This window comes from Phaethon lepturus, unplaced genomic scaffold (genome assembly GCF_000687285.1).
Source record: "Phaethon lepturus isolate BGI_N335 unplaced genomic scaffold, ASM68728v1 scaffold1199, whole genome shotgun sequence".
Taxonomy (NCBI): domain Eukaryota; kingdom Metazoa; phylum Chordata; class Aves; order Phaethontiformes; family Phaethontidae; genus Phaethon; species Phaethon lepturus.
This window is the reverse complement of record NW_010563972.1, coordinates 73298-88920: the sequence shown is the minus strand read 5'-3', so window position 1 is coordinate 88920 and position 15623 is coordinate 73298. Positions and strand designations below refer to the sequence as shown.

General features: G+C 35.2%; 1 protein-coding gene across 1 annotated transcript in view; it reads left to right on the top strand.

Moving 5' to 3' along the window:
- The window catches only part of NEB (nebulin), a gene marked incomplete at its 5' end in the record, with an annotated part of 63153 nt that overhangs the window by 13052 nt on the left and 34478 nt on the right, over positions 1 to 15623 (top strand). The window contains 21 exons of the mRNA XM_010294695.1: positions 17 to 121; positions 596 to 703; positions 1387 to 1500; positions 1981 to 2178; positions 2869 to 2973; positions 3742 to 3846; positions 4156 to 4263; positions 4526 to 4633; positions 5528 to 5635; positions 6271 to 6375; positions 6469 to 6573; positions 6771 to 6869; positions 7078 to 7188; positions 7363 to 7467; positions 8196 to 8300; positions 8786 to 8890; positions 10023 to 10127; positions 10442 to 10546; positions 11085 to 11189; positions 11678 to 11782; positions 14030 to 14134. Of these exons, the coding sequence (XP_010292997.1) occupies positions 17 to 121; positions 596 to 703; positions 1387 to 1500; positions 1981 to 2178; positions 2869 to 2973; positions 3742 to 3846; positions 4156 to 4263; positions 4526 to 4633; positions 5528 to 5635; positions 6271 to 6375; positions 6469 to 6573; positions 6771 to 6869; positions 7078 to 7188; positions 7363 to 7467; positions 8196 to 8300; positions 8786 to 8890; positions 10023 to 10127; positions 10442 to 10546; positions 11085 to 11189; positions 11678 to 11782; positions 14030 to 14134 (2319 nt within the window). The remainder of the gene's footprint in view (positions 1 to 16; positions 122 to 595; positions 704 to 1386; positions 1501 to 1980; positions 2179 to 2868; positions 2974 to 3741; positions 3847 to 4155; positions 4264 to 4525; positions 4634 to 5527; positions 5636 to 6270; positions 6376 to 6468; positions 6574 to 6770; positions 6870 to 7077; positions 7189 to 7362; positions 7468 to 8195; positions 8301 to 8785; positions 8891 to 10022; positions 10128 to 10441; positions 10547 to 11084; positions 11190 to 11677; positions 11783 to 14029; positions 14135 to 15623) is intronic.

The following is a 15623-nucleotide window of genomic DNA, read 5'->3' as shown; positions in this document are numbered from 1 at the left end:
GTCTTTCATCTAACAGGTGAAATACAAGCAAGATTACCACAAAACTAAGGACAAGTATACAACTGTAACTGAAACAGTGGATTCTGAAAGAGTCCAAAATTTGAAACATCTCTTTAGCAATGTATGTGTTTCTACTTTTTTTTTTTCTCTTAAGGGGTTGCTATGTGGGATTTTTGTTTTATTTTGTTTTTTCACTCTATTTTGAAGGTAAGCATCCAGACATGAAGCTTATCAAAGCCACTGATAGCCCTCTGGATTGCTTGAGTATGGGGAAGATGCTGTATTTCAGGCTGAGGGCATATTTTCTAATTGTAGTTCCAGTCTTGTCAAAATACAGGCATTAGTAAATGGATTCCCTGAAGAAAGTTGCACCTGAATAAAATTAAGACCTTGTATGAGGATGGACATGAAGAGTTAGAAAGCCTTTTTGTCACCCTTTCTGTGCACTGTCAGGATTAAACTAGTATACATCCTCTTGATACTAAGTAATAGTTATGGCATACAAAAGCAGAAGCGCTTTTGATTTCTATTGATCATTGGTTATTACCCAGGAGAAGAGTTTTTCCACTCACAGAGATGTTCTATTTCCCCATAGAATCTCTACAAGGAAGCCTGGGAAAAAGTGAAAGCTACTGGCTATATAATGCCCTCTGATGCTGTATCCCTAGCACGTGCAAAAGAACTGAAGCATAATGCTAGTATTGTAAGTGAATAAAATACTTCCTTTTTTTTCATCAGATCATCAATTCTACCAGTTAAATCCTTCATGCCTTGCATTATACTATAGGTATAAAAAAGTGTTTTTTTTAAATTGCCTTCTATTTTTAATTTAGACATAATATGTACCTGGAGATAATGAGTTTTCTGTGATAATCATTTGGCTAACAGTTAGATAGTCCTTTGCTCCTTCCTTTCATGGAAAAAAAAAGTCACATTTTCTAGTAATAGAAACTATTTCTTGAAAATGTCTGGTTAGGTTTTTTTTTAGTCTAAATTGCATAAGCATCCAAGTCAGAAAAACACAAAATGCCTTTAAATGATGCTCTACCAAGTATAGAAGCTTTATGCTTTACTGAACTGAGGCTTATGAGAGATCACTGTCTTCATGGATACCTTAAAATGAAAGAGCTGGAACGATAAATAAATAGCTTATTCTACATCGATTTATTTTTAAAGTCTTCTAGTCAGCTGGTGTTATTTTTACATTATAGTTATGATGTGCTTTCTTTGCCATTTAAAATGAAATATAAAACCAAGATCCTGCTTTAAAGGCTTTCTCTGCTTGTTGGACTCAACCAAGTATTTTGCTTACTGATGAATTTTGTTCCAAAAATACAGTTGACTCATTGGAGTCATGTATTGTTGTCTTTCTTTGCATCTGTTTAGGTGAAATACCGAGAAGAATATGACAAGTTTAAAGCACTGTACACACTACCCAGAGGTGTTGAGGATGATCCTAATACAGCAAGGTGCCTTAGAGTTGGAAAGTTTAATATTGATGTAAGTGTTGTCTTCTGATGTGTGTTTTCCTCATAAAACCATTCTTATCTCAGAAGAGGCTACTCAAAAAATCCACATTCAGATATCATATTTCCACATGCATTTGGCAGTGTTCAGTATTTGCTAAATTCTATAATACTCCTACAAATATCTTCTCAGGCTTGTGACTCAACTGTTAAATTGCCTACATGGCTAAACCTTTAGTGTGATATGCTTATGTATATAACAGAGCACTACAGGGTCTACCTCCTTTTAACACGTGATTACAATGAAAATTTGACAAATCATATTTTATCATGCTTATTAAGGTTCTGCAAATTATTTTTAGAGCAGGCAAGATCTAAATTTTAGTCATAGCCAAAGTGATGGCTCTCGCACTAATATCCCATGAAAATATCAATAATTTTGCTTCAAATTTATCAACAGTTAACGGTTCAGACTATTTGTCAGCATTATTAATGTACTGCTTTAACTCTGCAGCGTCTGTACAAGGAAGTCTATGAAAAGAATAAAGCCAAAGTCCACATTATTCCAGACATGGTAGACATAATTTCTGCAAAGGATGCACAGAAGAAAATCAGTGAAATTGATTACCGCACACATCTCCATGAATGGATTTGCCTACCAGATCTTCAAATCAATGCCCATGTTCGAAAAGTAACTGATCAACTCAGTGATGTAAGTTCACAAATCATGTGTTTGTGGCTCACTTTTTTTAAAAAGATTCTTGCATTTGTGTTCTGTTAGAGGGAGTGATTTAGCAAAACCTTTTTTTGAGCATTCTGAAGTTGCCACTTGAACCTGTTGTATATGCATTTGCTAAACAGCATCTGTATCATGTTTTCTTAACACTTGGCAATAACTGTGTAGTTGAGATGTGGCTTAGTATGCATAATTTCAGTGTTATCGATGTAGACATTGGGTCATAACATGACAGTTCTACCTGTTCAGCCATCCCTGTCTGTAAATTGTCCTTCATTATTTGGTTGCATAAAGTGTGGGAACTTTGGATGTTTGAGAAAATCCTGGTGGTGTGAAGTTTCTATGCACTTGCCTCTCATAGGTCAGCCCAGCTGTAGGACAGCAATCTATCAGTAAATCATTGCCCAGTAGGATATGCAAGTAGTATTTTTGAAAAATCTTTGGTGTTTTTATTTATTGGCCAGAATGAAGCAATGAAGAAAAACTATATAAATTCCAAAATGAATTGTTTTGATTTTCTCAAACAAACAAACAAAAAATCCCCAGTCAAAATAGTGGAAACCTTACTTGCCATCATTTGACAGTTGTGTTTCAGACTGATTTAGTAATTTTTTATTAGATCCTAGTGGAAGTCTTACAGATTGCTTCTTTTCTCTCCTATCTTAGGTGGTGTACAAGGATGATCTTAACTGGCTGAAAGGCATTGGCTGCTTTGTTTGGGACACTCCTGAAATTCTCCATGCCAAACATGCCTATGATCTTCGCAGTGATGTGAGTGGATACATGGGTTTTGCTTCTTTTTTATTTTTCACTCCGTTGTATTAAAAGGATGGAGTAGCTTTATTCTACTCCAGATATATTCTGGAAAATGTTATATAACCTTCTTTATTGAAGTATTCATTAAATAACCATATATGGCTATTAAAACTGCTACTCTAGAAGTAGATATTGTCAGGTTACATCCTATTCAGGAAAGCATTAAGTATATCTTTAAATACTTGTCTTCTCAGAAAAGCACTTAAAACAGTAATTCTTCATTCAGAACTCTTGAAGTAAAGCAGAAATTATGCAGAATTCATATTAAAAAGTATTTTTATGTTGATTTTATTATTTCTTTTTCTCCTCTCAATATCTTACGACACATCCTTAGTTTGTGATTAAGCTGTTAAAATGGGAGAATAACCCCTCTGGTTTTTGAGAATGTATGTCCCCTCATAATTTCTGTATCATGTATATGATATTTCTGTATCATTCTATATGTTGGATATTTATCATATGCTACATATGACTGTTCTATGAATTGAGTATTGACATTTCCTAATGTTCCTTGATAAAACTTATCAGCTGTTGTTATCTAGTAAGGTGCCATGTTCCTTTATTCAGCCATAATTTCAATACACTTTCTGTTTAAATGCTGGTTCACTAATAGACTAGTTCAGTAATAAAATAAATAGTAAATATAGTAAATATAATACTATAATAAATTCAATTAACAATTACTAGCCTTACTAATTAGAGCTCTTGAATTTCTTTCTGCAGATTAAGTACAAATCTAAGGCGGAAAAAATGAAGAATGACTACACTGTGGTCATGGACACTCCTGTCTATGTCCAGAATGTCCTCAGCGGCTTGAATTTAAGTGAAGTAAGTGTTTGTACCACCTTTCACCCCCAGTATTGCATATGCCACTACCTCACAAGTTCTAGAAATGTGACTTTTAATATTTTTTAATAATCTTACTTTAATCTTCTATTCATTGCTGGTTATTTGCAACTTACTGCCTATGCCTTTATTAAGATATGAGAACACAATCACTAAAACCATTAATAGCCTGAATCCAAAACACTTTGATCTAGTTTTTTTAGGAGAAATTCCCATATGTATGCAAACAATACATACTGTGGGAGAACATCACAATTATGACTCTCCTTTAATTACTTTTTCTTTTTCTAGGCTGTCTATCGTGGTGAATATACGCACAATATTAAAGGCAAAATGATTCCTACTGATAAAACGGTAGATTTGGAGCGGGCATATCATGCAAACAAAATACAGAGTGAAGTAAGTATAAAACTTTTGGGTCCATAGAGTTTCTGATATGTAAAAGTTAGTTTGTCTTTAGCTTTTCAGATAAAGAAGCTACATTTCACTGGTGTAAAATGAAAGTGGGAAAATGTCCTCCTTTAAGCTACGAGTATGCATTTTAATGCAGACATGAGGGAAATCTTTTGCCAATTGCAATTAAGAGATTTCCTGTGCAGCTAATGAATACTCTCAAATATTACACACAGTGGTCACAAACTCCTTCACTCTTCTCTTGCAGAATTTGTACCGCTGGGCTGGTGTGAATGCTCTACCTACCGGATACAGCCTTCCCACAGATACCCCTGGCTTTCAGCATGCTAAACATGTCCAATACATTGGCAGTGATGTAAGTAATATACTAAGTCCTTCTACAACATGAGTTGCAAGGGAATATTTGACACCCATCCTGTATGAGCACACAACTGTTTGAGACAGTTATTTCTCAGATGGGAGATTGCTTGTCAGAGGGCAACAAGAGTGGGGTAGTTCCATGTGGATGCCTGAGCTGGGAACTGATGATGACCATGACATAGGCAGTGACCTCATCATCCAGGGTGAAGTCCCACTGTACTGGAATGGCGTGGGCCCAGCAGGGTGCTGATGACAGGTTGCATCAGCAGTCCTAGACAAGGAGGGGAACCAGGGTCAAGGTCCATCCAGGCGGATCCAGTCAGGAGCTGCAGGAAACAGAGCAGAGACTGGAGACAAGCTAGCTACAACATTGGTCCAAGGTAAATCAAGGAGATAGGGCTAGAGACAAGTTACCAATAACATAGGACCAATGTACATCCAGGAAGCGAGGACAGAGACGGGGCTGAAGACAGATGCGCTTACAACATAGCTCAGGCAAGGCCTGACATCCAAGATGTGGCTAGTCAGGGCAACTAAATCTTATTAGTGCACTCAAGCCTCAACAGGGATAATGTTTCCCTTAACAGAATTTAAATATTACCAAGCCCCATAATTATCGAAGCAATTCTAAATAATATAAAATTCCTCAGGCAAATGCAAATACCTTATTAGATGCAAGAGAAATTTAAAATGTTATTAATCTTGGGTCACATGATAAAGGTAAAAATAATGGTGTAGTGTATTTAACTCTGATATAGCTAAATATCACTTGTTTAGCTCTAAAAATGTTGCCCTTTATACTGCATGAATTACTGTCAGAACTGCAGTGTAAGTAGAAACACAATCAAATTTAGTTTCCATAATTTTTGTTCCTTTTTCCATTTTGTAGCTGAAATATAAAGAAGCCTATGAACACATGAAAGCTAAAGGCTATACTCTGGGACCTAAAGATGTTGGGTTTGAAAATGTGAAGAAAGTGAATCAAGTCATTAATGAGGTACAGTAAATATATGTATTTGTAGTGCCCAAAATATGAATGATGAGAGTACATTGGCTGGGAAGATTGTAGAGTCCTTGTTCTTTGAGGCTTTTAAGAGCAGTTTAGACCAACATCCATCAAGAATGGCAAGGGATCATCGATCCAGGCTTGGAGTTGGGCTGTATGGCTTTTTAAGGTTCTTGGTAACTCTAGCTTTCTGTAATCCTGGAAAACTGTTATCATAATATAAAATCAATCACAGCCTAATTTTATTAACCAATCTGCTGCTGATTGATTAAAGTTGCATAAAAATTATTGTATCTGTATGACATTGGGTCTCAATAATTTTCGGTTTTATATATATGTCCTCATTTCTTTGGTCATTGGCTTTGACAGGATGAAAATTAAACATACATATTTACATGTTTGTAGTATTAGAGTCTGAGATTCTCCATGTATTAGAGATGCTGCTATCAAAAACAATTGTGGAAAATCTTTGCCTGATTAGAAAATAGTATGTTTGCTTCCTTTTCTCCAGTTGTTATGCAATACCTAGCAAAAAACCTGCTCTTAAAAGATAAATACTTACGCTCTGCCAAACTGCTTGCCATTTTAAGTTTTTAACGTGTAGAATGCTGTCTCCTTTGATACAGAGGTTGTATCGGGCAACATACCACAAGTACAAGGACAAGATTCATACCACTCCAGACACACCAGAAATCCGTCAAGTCAGAGCAACACAGGAAGCTGTCAGCGATGTATGTGTCTTTCCAACATTAAAAAAACAGAAGAGATTGCTAATATTCAGCATGACCAAACATGTGAAATGCTATTTTTTCTTTGTCTTTCAGCTAATCTACAAGTCAGATTTCTTTAGGATGCAGGGACACTTGATTTCTTTGCCATACACTCCTCAGGTGTTGCATTGCCGCTATGTTGGGGACATCACAAGTGATGTAAGCAACTTCTGTTAAGATACCTGGTATTTGAATACAACAGGCCTAATACCTTTATACTGAAAATGGAATTTGGCTTCTATCTTTTGCATTCTATTCTGTAATACACAACTGCTTTGTAACTGTTTTTAGTGACTGATTAATGAAATTATCCCAAAAGTTAACTTTTGATTTTTCTTTTTCTAATTGCTTCATAGAATAAATACAAAGAGGATCTGAAGTGGCTGAAGGGCTTGGGTTGCTTCCTGTATGATACTCCTGATATGGTCCGTGCTCGTCAGCTGCGTAAACTTTGGGTAAGATTTTTCTTCTGAGAACCATGCGTATATACATGCAGGCTATGTACTTCTAGGAAGTACATGAAAATGAGTAAAAACTTATGACAGCATTTCTTGCCATGCTGCTAGCTAGTTGTTTCAAAGTACTGCTAGGTTACACTGTAAAATTTTCTTAACTACCAAGAATATCAAAAGCTTCCTAAGTGATACAACTTTTGTTTTTCAGTCTAATTATATATACACGGATACCGCAAAGAAAATGTGGGCTAAATACAATGTGGTATTGGATACTCCTGGATACAGAGCGGGTCAGGAACTAAAAACCCACTTGAGTGAAGTAAGTTCTGTATTATTTTTACATATCTTTGTTAGCTATAATTGAGCACAGACCCTCTCATTGAGGGTTTTTTCTGAAATACATGAAATGTTATAATTGCAAAGCTGTGATTGTTCAGCTGCTAAATGAACATATATAACAGAAGAGATAATTCATGGACCTGTCTTCTTCCAGTTGGTTTACAGAGCTGCAGGCAAGGAGCTGAAGACAAAATACACTTCCATCCTCGATACACCTGACTTCTTAAGAGCCAAGCAAGGACAAAAAATACAGAGCCAGGTGAAAAATTTGTACTGATAAAAAAATCAGTCAGGGTATCCCTCTTAATATACTCTTAAAGTACAACAAAATCTTTCCATGTCATTGCAAAACAATGTAGACTTCCTAGAGAGGATGTTTAAAGTGACTGTTGCTCATTTTTAAGTGGCTATGAATTTTCACGTTGACCATGTCTGTGTAATGAACATGTTCAGATTTGTCCATCTGAAATAGAACACTGAACCCTGGTACAATTCTGTTGTACAGTTCTGTTCAAATTCTCTGAAACTCTAACTTCATCAGAGGAATAAACATTTTTATCCATCTACCTTTATTCATCATAATTTCTTTATTCATATAGTAGTTCATTATTTGAGTTACTATAATTGTATTATAATGAGCTATAAATTTTGTGGAGTTTTTAAATTTGCAGAACAAAATGAAGATACTCACCATAGTAAAACAGACTTTATGGATGCTTTTATCTAAAGCTAGATCTGGATGTAGGGCAGAAAGGTCATTAATGTCACATGCATTTGATTTCTTGATATATGAGCATGTTACTGGCAGTTATAGAACATCAAGAATATGAACTGAGATAATATGGAAGAGGAAAGGGCACATTATTTTTTTCCTGGGGTAAATTGTGTCATTGTGTACACATTGTGAATTTACAGTCATTTTTCAGAGAGGTAAAGTAAAACTTACTTGAAATGTATATTTTTTTAAGTCTTTTCTTCTTGCTGCAGTACTTGTACGTGGAACTTGCCACAAAAGAGAGACCTCATCATCATGCTGGTGGTCAGACTCCAGCCTTTACACATGCTAGGCATGTAAAGGACATGGTCAGTGAGGTAAGGTACTTGGGTTTTATTGTTTGGTACCACAATGCTGAACTGTTTAGAAGAAGTTTTATTTCTAATTTTAGTGATAGTTGCAAGGCTCAAATCTGCTTACCCTTCATTTAGTTTTCTGTCTCTTATGCTTAAGTTCTTCCTTTTTAAGTTGTGGCAAAAGAATACACTTTTTAAAGTATGTTTATGTAGTTTTTGTTTTAGTATTTTATAAGATACGAAAAGATATTAAAATGTTTTAGTATTTTATAAGATACCTGTATCTTAAGTGCTTGCTTGCAGAATCTGAGGTACACTGGCTGTGAGACCAGGAAGACCTAGAAAGAGCTGAACAGCTGAGCTTTTTCCCGAAGTTTTGACAGAAGTGCTTTGCAGGAATGACTTTATGCAGTCTGTGTAGCACCCCTGCACATTAACATAGAACTAGATTATTAAATGGTTTTAAGACTAAAAGTATAACTTTTCCCTTTTGCTGTCTCTTTTAGAAAAAGTATAAAACCCAGTATGAGAAGATGAAGGACAAATACACGCCTGTCCCTGACACACCAGTCTTGATCAGAGCCAAGAGAGCATACCTGAATGCCAGTGACGTATGTAGTCCATGAACACTTTCACTGCTGCTTTTTCTTCATTTCTTTATGAAAAGAATAGAAAAAGGATCAATAGGGAACAAACATGCAAAGCATAGAATATCTCAGTGTGGGTCATAAACTAGGTCTCCTCATTTGCATGCACATTTCATTTGATATTAAGGAGATTATTAAGTTTTTACTTGATATCACTGTAATGCTTTTTTCATTTATTATAATTAATTTTCACTTTCCATTGAACTGAATTGTGGCCTTACAACAAATTAAAAATAGACTTAAAGCAATTTGATTACACATGAAATCTCCAAATAGTGCAGACTGGAGTGAAATGATTGATGCTGGAGCCAGGATAGAATACCTTTTATCAGATATTTTCATCTCAGTTTTCTGTTAGAAGTAAACTTGCATGTCACTCAGAATGTGCTCATTTTTCAGTTTAGATTAGAGAGAAAAATTATCTGAGCTGCTACACATACGGTTATTAAGGTGAAATTGATTTTTCCTTCAAGCGTGGAATGGTTATTTGTGATTTCAGGCAATGGCTAAGAGTACTCTAGTCATTTGTGAGATCTTTGCTATGTATTTCAGATTGCATGTTGTATCCTGAAAGGCTATGTGCTGAGCTGGTGTTTTGTTCTAGTGATTATTCTTACTGCTTTCTCAAGAATTATTTTTAAATACTGCAAAGGAGGATTCCAGTTCTTTTGCACATCTAAGTTTCTCCTCTGAGAAAGTCTTTCTCCTAAGACTGGAATGATCATCCTGCTTTCTTCTAGGTCAGGACATGGAAGAAGGGATAAGTAGGTTTTTTATGCCAAAAGTAGCACTTTTGCTGTTCTGGAGAGTAGTCCTGTGATATCTGGCTGTTTTTTCTTTAACATTCAGTCTGAAAATGGATAGGATGAAATGTTGCTTTAGATGCACCAACTGCTTTTCTCTCTAATTTTCACCATAAGTCTCAGTCAAATTGCAATTGATAGTAGGTAATTGCAGCTTCTCAGGGCATCCTTTCTCAGGATGTTGGACAGCAACACATCCCTGGATGTCATTCCTAAGAGGTAGGAAATTTAACTAAAACATTTCCTGACAGATAAATATAATATATTCTTTTATATGTTATTTTTCTTACCAGCTGCGCTACAAAGAAACCTTTGAGAATACTAAGGGCAAATACCACACAGTGAAAGATGCTTTGAATATTGTCTATCATCGAAAGGTCACCGATGACATTAGCAGTGTATGTATACAACATTTTTATTCCTAACTAATGTTTGTCATTTAATAACCCAAAATGTGCCATTTATGCTATCGCTATATCTAAGTGTGTCAAATCATTAGAAAAATATGATCAGCACTATTAATATTAACTTCTTTCCTTCACTGGAAGGCTATATACTTGATTGCCTTTGGTGTTACAAAGGTGAATACAAATAAATCTCATTTACACTGTTTTAGTTCTGATTTTTCAGAAAAAGGAATGTCTTGAAACTGCATGGTTTGGAGTGTTGTGTTCTCAAATTGTTTTAATTTATTCTTCAATTTTCTTTGCAGGTGAAATATAAGGAAAATTATATGAGTCAGTTAGGAATCTGGAGATCAATCCCAGACCGTCCGGAGCATTTCCATCATCGTGCAGTCACAGATGCTATTAGTGATGTGAGTTCAAATAGTTCCTCGATGTGAGAGGTTGTAAGCTCTAAGTAGGTTTCCAAAATGAGAACCAAATCTTATTTCCTGAGAAAGGGAAAGCAGCTGAAATTTTTAAAGTGATTTAAATCACCTTTCGCCTGGCAGATCTGTGAAAAGACAGAGCAAATCAGATGGCTAAAATTGCAGTTGTTCTCCCTTTGAAATTAACAGGACAGTCTTAATTCATTTCAGTTGCATTTGCTTAGATTTGTTTGTTCAGCACTAAACAACATTTAATTGTACATATCTGTACATATACAATAACCCCATAACTGCACAAGAATAAATGTTTTTAATTCACACAGAAACTCCAATAGCTAATGATAGATTAGGTATGTGAATAATCTGAGTCCATCAGAAAAGTATGAGTAACAGTAACATTTTATGATGGAATAATAATGGCTGTAGCTCTGTTTGCTACACCTTGTGTTGAGGTGCCATTTCAGGGTTGATCAGCTACCACTTGGTGCTGCTTAAAACTGATCCTTTTACTTCTTTTCTAAAGGTTAAATACAAGGAAGACTTATCATGGATCAGAGGCATTGGCTGTTATGCATGGGATACTCCAAGTTTTGCTCTGGCAGAAAAAAATAAGGTGCTCTACAGTGGGGTAAGTAAAACAGTCTGAATTGTTGCTAAAGTATTTTTTTACATTTGCTTATATTACAGGTAAATTTTTTGCAGGAGAATCCAATTCTGACTTAGACATAAATATGAATATCTCATGGTAGAACTTAATATATAGCAATTAAAATTTCAGTTCTTACTGTAAAAGAAAACAGAGGCAAAATGATCTTTTACTTGTCCCCACTGTTCCATGCAAAGATATCAGCCCCATAGTATTTTTTCTAGTGGTTCAAAGGCTAGCTTTAAAATGTTGAAGATCTGAAATTTCCATTGCTTTCTTAATGTGATAGTTCCATCCTGCAAACGACTGTATTTACAACTATTTTTGTTTGTAGATACGTGAAATGCACATATGCAATAATTCTACCATGATTTTGCTGCAGATTGTTTCTAAAATCATATGTTTTCATTACCTTACCCTTCTTTGGGTTAACATTGGAATGATTTTTTTGTGTGGGTTTTTTTCTCCAGTGTAAATACAAGGAGAGATTTGAGAAGACCAAGTCTCAGTTTAAGTATGTAGCTGACTCTCCAATTAACATGCATTTTAAACATGCAACTCAGTTGATGAATGGGGTAAGTGTTCGATTTCTGTAGTCTCATACTGAAGTAGTAAGTGTGTGTATGTTAACACCCAGTTGTAGGTTGATCTTCCTTATGAAATTGTAAATAAATCCAAATATATTCAGCCTTAAAGATGTCTTGGGGTCAGGCTAAAATCATGAAAGATAAGGTTGTTCCTGTTTGAGTGTTAGGACAGGGCAGGTTTGCAGTACCTAAAAGAAGAAATCCTGACCTCTGTTCCATTACTTTGTCATTGTGAAGAAACTTCTCCTTTGCTGACTGGTAAATAAACACCAACTTAAATAATGCTGCTTCCTTAGTAACACTGATTGTTGATTGTCTTGTGAAAAAGATATAGAGAGAATCACAATTGCTTTCTTGACACACTGAAAAAATCTTCATTGGTGTTAGGAGGATAGTATTATGTCTGAAGTTATCTTAGCTGTTTCAGATATTTTCGCCTTGAATTCTCCCACTCTGCTACTTACTTTTTCTTGCTTTTCTCCTATAGTGCTAAAGAAACAATGAACACAACATAGTAGCAAAGGCGGGTAATGAATGCCCCTGGGTTTAAGATTAAAATCACCAATGGGTTGCTAGACGTAGTGCTGTACACCCACAGGACAAAGCCCATTGAAAAGCACTGTGCTCTAGGTGAATTCTCGTCAACTTAGAGTTGGCATACCACAGTGGACTCTGATGCTTTTCGTTAAAGCAGTGTATATTTAGACTGTCGTATTTTGGTATTTAGTCCTTTTTCACCAGACAAAATGTTACAATCCTTACCTGTCAGTAAATGTATTACGGTATTACATGTTCTAGGTCAGAAAAACTGTTTCACAACAGATACCATTCCAGTACCATTGCTATAATTTCATGCTCAATTTGATAAGAAGTGAACCAGAATTTGTTGTGGAAGATGTTTTGTATTTAGTCTTCTTATTGTTTGGTAAACCACATAAGGAAAAATTTAATATGAGAGACATAAATGAGTAAAATTTTAGCGACAAGGGCTCCATACTTTGAAATGAACTTGCCTAAATGTCTTCTGTAATGTAAGTGGTGGTTTTTGTGATGAGGGATTATAGTTTTTGCTTACAAAATACCTGATGATAACATAACATTGTATTTTACCCTTGCATCTCATGTTCTCTTTCTACTTAAATCAAGAATCTAGTTCCATACAGAGTTGCTTCTGCAGTTATTTTTCATTAAAAAAGTAGAAGTCATAAAATGGCTTATTGAAGAGTGGCAGGGGTAGAATCTAGGCATCCTTAAATTGTAGATTAGGCCTTCCAGTGAAAATTTAAAAATGCATATACACTATTTGGAAATATTTTCTCTCTGTGTTTGTTGTTTATTATATTCTTCTCTTTTGGATATGAACTTCAATCCCAGCCTTTAAATAGTCAGTGTAAAGAGGTTTCAATGGTTAGAACTATGATCTCTTTGTGTCTTCACTCTCTTTTAATTTGTTACACTGTATTATGCTATTCTGAGCAGAAATTATATAAAGCTGCCTATGAGAAGCTCAAAGATAGGTACAGCGTTATTGTGGATGATCCTAGGAACCTCCTGGCCAAGTGGGGGACTACACTGAGCAGTCAGGTACTGTAGGAGCACTAGCCGGTGCTGACAGAAAGTGCCTGGTTCACTCACAGCTACTCTGTCTGCGTGAAATGTCTGTAGCTGGCAATATCATAGGTTTCACCTGTGATGTTGTGACGTTTTAGTTCAGTTGATCAGAAAATCTTTGTTTTGCCACCCAAAAAGAGTTATTACTTTTTGAGTGAGCTAATCTCTACTGTATGTACTTTCATATATTGTGCATCAATTGACATCAGAAACCTAATGCCTCGTAAAGTCGTTGGAGGGGTTTTAAAAAAATGCAGCACCATGCATTTAGTTTTTATTACCCCTCTTTTAATGACCTTTACAAACATTACCTTCTTACACATTTCTAGATAAAGCAACGGTGACTTATTTGGCTTTTGAGTGCCCTCATCTTAATCTATAATTTACTTTTACCTCCCAAGAAAATATTTTTGCAACTTCCTTAATGGAGTAGTATGCGAATCTTTCAATATATATGCTTGACATTCTTAATTACATAGATGTAAGTTGTATGCACATCCAAATGAATACATATGGTACCTTGCCTAAATCTCTCCACTCTCAAAGTGTCTGGGATCTAGAGCTGTGTTTTGTTTATGGTGTTCACAAGTCTCTTTTGTGCTTCGTTGCCATTTGCATGAACAGAAAATATATAAATCCTTTGCCAAGATGCTCCTGCAACATGGATGTAATGAAATTCTGAGGCCAGATATGCTGACAGCACTCTACAACACATACTTATGGAGCCAGGTAATATGAAGAGCTGCTGCTGTAGGAGACATTATATATACAGTTTAGCTGCTTGGACTTCTAATATTTAATGCCTGGGGGTTCTCTACATCTCTATGGATATCGGACTCCAAAATTTTGTCGATGTGCTTAATACTGGCCATGATAAAATATTTTTGAAAATGGAATATCTGAAACAATATTTATTGTAACTTTGACTTCACTCAGGCTGATCTTGCCTCCATTTTCTCCTTTTATTATAAATAATTGTTATATATACTTCTATATAATATTTCACATATTTACATAAAGAGCAATTTTCCATACATTTAAGATATTGTATGTTAATTGTTCTTGATATTTTCCTAACCAAATTCTCATTCTGCCACCATTTCTTGGACTGACCACCCCTCATAACACAAGTCCCTTAATTCAGTATGCACATGAAGTAATTTGGCGAGATTACAACATTTACCTACCACTCTGCCTGAGAATGGTGTCAGATTGTGCCTGGATAGGGTAACAGTCATGTCTGACTTTCTAAGTGCTCTTAAGTAAGTGATTTACTACAAGTCTGTAGTAGATCATGTTTTCATCAATTTCTTTCTCTACATACTGCTTTTAAGCAAGGGTAAGCAAAGCAGTCCTCATGTAGTCACTTAATACAGTTTCTAAGAAAAAACACTTTCTCCATTTGCCAGTTCGCATAAGAATGAGAAGGTAGAAAGTGACTATGATTCATCTACTTATTCATACAGAACAAAAAGCCTAACATATTTCTATTTCTGAGGATGTAAAAGAAAGCCTGTAATGACTCTGATATTATTGTAAAGAATTTATTTTCCATATTCTACCTTTATTTAATCTGGATTCCAGCATATATGTTTTGGTTGTAACAGTTGGATGAAAATGTGGCTTATTAAATAACTGATACATATTTATTTCTGCTCTGAAATCACAGCTGCTAGCAGTAACCTTACTCTTTTCAATGGTAAAAATTATTCCTGATGGGGCCAGATGAAACCAGCATATAAGATTTAAATTATGAACTGGAAATGCAACAGTAAAAAACAATTACATGAGAGGGAGAGAAGTGTTCTTCTTCATTACTATTAGCACAGTTAATAAAATTCTTCAGTAGTAAGGTATTGAAGGTCTTTATTAGACATTTTTGTTCAGTTTTTCTGTGGATTTCTATTATCTCATTAAAAACTCCTTGCAGGTAAGTTTGAGTATGTGTGAAGAGAAAAAAAAAGCACTTTGACCTGCATGTTCATCTGAGTTGACTTCATGTTATGATTTGTTGTTTGTATATAATTTTTTATATTTTGTCTGTCATAGTCCTGTTTCAAAAGCATGGTTTTATTTTCTGATACAAAATAGAGCATGAAAGTTTGTTTTTTAAAAATGTGTTCTAACCTCTTCCACGTGCCCTTAGGCTGTCTACAATGAATTACCGTTCTTGGTGTAAAGACTGTTCTCACTGAATTCTGTGAAAACAGGTTTAGAG